The sequence below is a fragment of the Anopheles merus genome, chromosome 2L (genome assembly GCF_017562075.2).
Source record: "Anopheles merus strain MAF chromosome 2L, AmerM5.1, whole genome shotgun sequence".
NCBI classification, from domain to species: Eukaryota; Metazoa; Arthropoda; class Insecta; order Diptera; family Culicidae; genus Anopheles; species Anopheles merus.
In genome coordinates, this window is record NC_054083.1 from 50,978,073 (window position 1) to 50,981,909 (window position 3,837).

A 3,837-nucleotide genomic window follows, 5' to 3' on the forward strand; every position below is an offset into this window, starting at 1 on the left:
AATCCAAATCTATCATTTTTTGTAGAGCACTGTATGCTGTACTGATGACATGTGATTGCATACTTTTAGGCTCATTTCATCTTTCCTTTCATAGCCATGGACACAATTAAAGCAGCACTCTTTGTTAAAGGCAATTTATTGTTTAAGTAAACATATGCCAAAATCATCAATTTAACGATACATCCTTTACACACTCTCTCTCTTCCATTTAATTATTCATTTTTTCGCTTACTTTTACGCTTTCCACCGAGCAAATTCGATACAACCCGGCGTACCAAAAGCACTCCTCCGATCAACACAATCACCAGCAATCCAACCACATCGAGCAACGCGAAGCTAACCCACGGAAGATCCAACCCGGCCGATCGCAGCTGTGGTGCCCCGTTGTACCGCATCACATACTCTATCCAGTACACGGACTCCTCCAGCGCCGGCACTGGCCGATCGCGGAAGATCTGCGAAACCTTGTCCACGTTCTTCTTGTAGCTCGGATTGTACAGCACCTCCTCCAGCGCCCAGCGGAACGATTCCTCCGTAATGTTGGGAAAGTACAGCTTCACCGCGTACCCGCCCAGCGTAGCCTTGTTCATGTTCAGGTGCTGATCGCAGTAGATCGGTATACCGACCATCGGCACCGCCCGATGCACACCTTCCTGCGTGCCCAACAGCCCACCGTGCGTAATAAACACCTTCACATTGCGGTGGCCCAGTATGTCGCTCTGGGGCAACCAGCTGCGCACGAGCACGTTCGGGGGCAGGTTGCGAATGCGCTCATCCTCAAACTTCCACACGACCCGTTGCTTCAGCGCACCGAACACCTTCAGTATGATGGACAGCTTCTCCGGTGGCATGTCCGCTGAGCGGAGGTTTGTGCCGAGACTGAAATAGATTACGCCATCCGTTGCGCCGTCGATGAACGTTTGCAGATCGTCCGGAAGACGTTTGGGCGGTTTGATGTGTAAGCCACCGACCTGCACCAAGCCGGGCACTTTGGCACGGGTCGAGGTAAGGGGTGGATAGCTGTTGAGCAGAATGACCGACACTTGACGTTCGAGATCGCTCAGCCGTGGCAACGGACCGGGCAGAAATGAGAAATACTTGTCCGCCATTGCTTGCTGCTCGGGCAGATAGTACCAGGAGCGAAGCAGGAGCTCGTACGAACTGACGAAGGAGTTGTAAGCCCGCTCATAGAGTGACATGTGGTCGGTGAAGGGCAGAAACTCGTGCGGAACGTGTGACCAGGCGTTCATCAAACCCATCATTGGGCCCATGTACTGTGCGAACCCGAACGTACCTGTGTGTTTGGGGTTGTGGTAAAGGAACATTAAACATTGTTTCTACACTGTCACACGGTCATAGCTCACCTATGGACACGATCGGCACTTTATACTTGTGTGCCAGCATCAGGTACGCTTCCTGATAGAACTGTTCCGCAAGCAGCAGATCGAACTGCGTCTTATCGTTGCGCAGAAACTCCATCACATTGTCCCGAGTGAACGCATACTCGGCCGTTTGAAGGCCCAGCGGATACAGAAAGTCCATCAGCATCTGGTGCACCGAGATGTCGGTAAGATCGTACAGCGAGTCCACCTTAACCGATTTGCCCCAAAAGTCGTAGATCGGGGAGATCACAATCTCGGTAAGGTTTGGGTGTGCACTTTTCCTCGGATAGTTGGTGATGACGGTCACCTCATGGCCCCGATCGAGTAGCTCCTCCAGGATGGTACCGATCATCATCCAGTGGCTACGCCCCGGGAACACATTCACGGAAAGGATCCGTGCTCCAAGCGTCGTAGGAAGGGCGGTGGCAGCAACAAGACATACCAGCGGGAGAAGATGCTAATGTTTGCAGAAAAATTGAAAAAAAAACACGACAAAACCATCAATCAAAAATCGCACAAAAAAGCGCTTTAATGTACTGGTGGTCGCAAGTGTAATTATTAATGCACTGCGAGGGCTCAATTCGCATACAAAACATAATCAACCTTGTAAAGCACATTATACGCCGAGTCATGCTGTGTCACGTTCACAAGTGACTCTATCAGAGGAGGCATGATGACAAGCACAAAAGCTAGCTTGATTTGTTTGATTATGATTGCAGCTTAGAATCACGCGATGTACAGTTCTTCAGTATGCAAGGAAAGGCAGGTTTCAACACAATGAAACTACTAAATTATAAAACAATTTTTCGAATATACTAATGTTGATCCTTAAACTAACTTTCATACCATTTTAGGGAGCAATTGGTACCCTCTCACTTCCAGAGGCGGAACGAACCTTTACACAGACAGATCACAGCACGATCACACGATCGTTTACTGATACGATGTGACTCCAGTGAGAACTCAACTACAACTAAGCGTCGCTAGCGCACGCCACACTCTCATCGTCACGGTCAATGTCGAGCTAGACCTTGTTAGCCTCAGACGAACGCCTAGACGCGGTCTTATCAAGTCAACCGAACTGTGCTGACCGTTCCGCATGTTAAACGGGTACTTTCTCGGCTCACCTCAAGTGGACGATTAAGAGATGTTACAAACATCAATGACGGTGACGGGCAGATGCGGTGATCCCCCGATTGAGGCACCAGAGAGCAGGGCGGATCACTGCTACAAAGCAAAGTAGGCTTGGATATTGAAAATTAACGCAGCAAATTTAATCAGCACATCGTCACGCGAGATACGCAGAGACTGCGAAACTACAAGATGGCAACATATTGGATAGAACTAGATGAAACTCTAATTGACATATCGTTTGCGCGTGTGTTCTATTCAGTGCTGCAAAATGTCATTAGTATCACGAGATTTTCACCAACGAAAACAATGAACATATCCGAGGTAGCTTGATGCTCATTGCTGAAAGTCAATAAAAGTGCGTCATGACATGCAGAACACGACTTGTGAATTCTTGAGTCGAACGCGATACTCTGACTGACAAGCTTAGCTTAATGCCGGCGCAAGCTTAATCATGATTTTTTTCTAGCTTTGAACAGTGCTGCCAAAGGCCACTGTTTCAGTCATCAAAAACTCATGACTGAAACGAAGCTCAAATCAGCTCACGTACACAACTGAGATGATCAGCAACGAGACTCAAACAGTTGGAGGATCAATCACATGCTTGGTGACATTTAGTTTAGCACCCAACTTTTGGTCACTCACTTGGTCACGACATTTTTGTCGGCGATAATCACGAGATTTTTGGAATATACTTGGCGCGTGGGCTCTAGCAGAAAATAAGCATGCTTACTCCCTCTATCTGTTTTCATTACCTGTCGGGTCAAACAGAGCGAGGAAACATGCTCATTTTGTTTCTTGGAACCACTCGCGCGCACCGCATATCTCCCATGACCATCGCGATGATCGCCGACTGAAAATGTCGCGACCAAGTGACTGACCAAGAGTTGATTTTTGGAGCTAAACACACAAACTCCGACACGCTGGAGCAATTTTAGCGTAGGAAATGAATGGACATAATTACCTAATTTTGGCTCAAAGTGTGTATAAAAATAAATAAAAAATAATAATAATAAATACCCAACCTTTCGCAGCGTTCTAGTTGGCCGAGCAGGCCGGGACGAATATGTGGGACGCCTGTAGAATGATTGTATTTATAGAGTCATCTCATAATCGCAGTAGCCTGATTCTAAAATCTGATTACGATGACCACACCACACCGAGTACGGCTGCTTACTGTTTGCGTAATGTGAACGCGTTTGCTGTAAAGGATTATCATTTATGTGAAACAGCGTCATGTAACAATCACATATCCCCAATACCTACCTGAATCGCTTGCCAAGAAACAAACTTTCGGATAAGCGACAGTTGACGATCGTTGTTG

At 47.4% G+C, this 3,837-nt stretch overlaps 1 protein-coding gene across 1 annotated transcript; it reads right to left on the reverse strand.

The window, feature by feature from the left end:
- Window positions 1-120: 120 nt before the first annotated feature.
- On the reverse strand, window positions 121-2,390 carry LOC121592696 (UDP-glycosyltransferase UGT5-like). The gene is made up of 3 exons (XM_041914402.1): window positions 2,229-2,390; window positions 1,365-1,839; window positions 121-1,294 (listed from the first exon to the last, which is right to left on the reverse strand). The coding sequence occupies exons 1-3, from the start codon at window positions 2,229-2,231 to the stop codon at window positions 213-215; spliced, it is 1,560 nt and encodes a 519-aa protein (XP_041770336.1). The 5' UTR covers window positions 2,232-2,390; the 3' UTR covers window positions 121-212.
- Window positions 2,391-3,837: the final 1,447 nt, after the last annotated feature.

Coding starts and splice junctions, on each gene's coding strand:
- LOC121592696 (XM_041914402.1), bottom strand. Junction 1,295..1,364: donor AGTGCCGATCGTGTCCATAG/GTGAGCTATGAC, acceptor CCAAACACACAG/GTACGTTCGGGTTCGCACAG.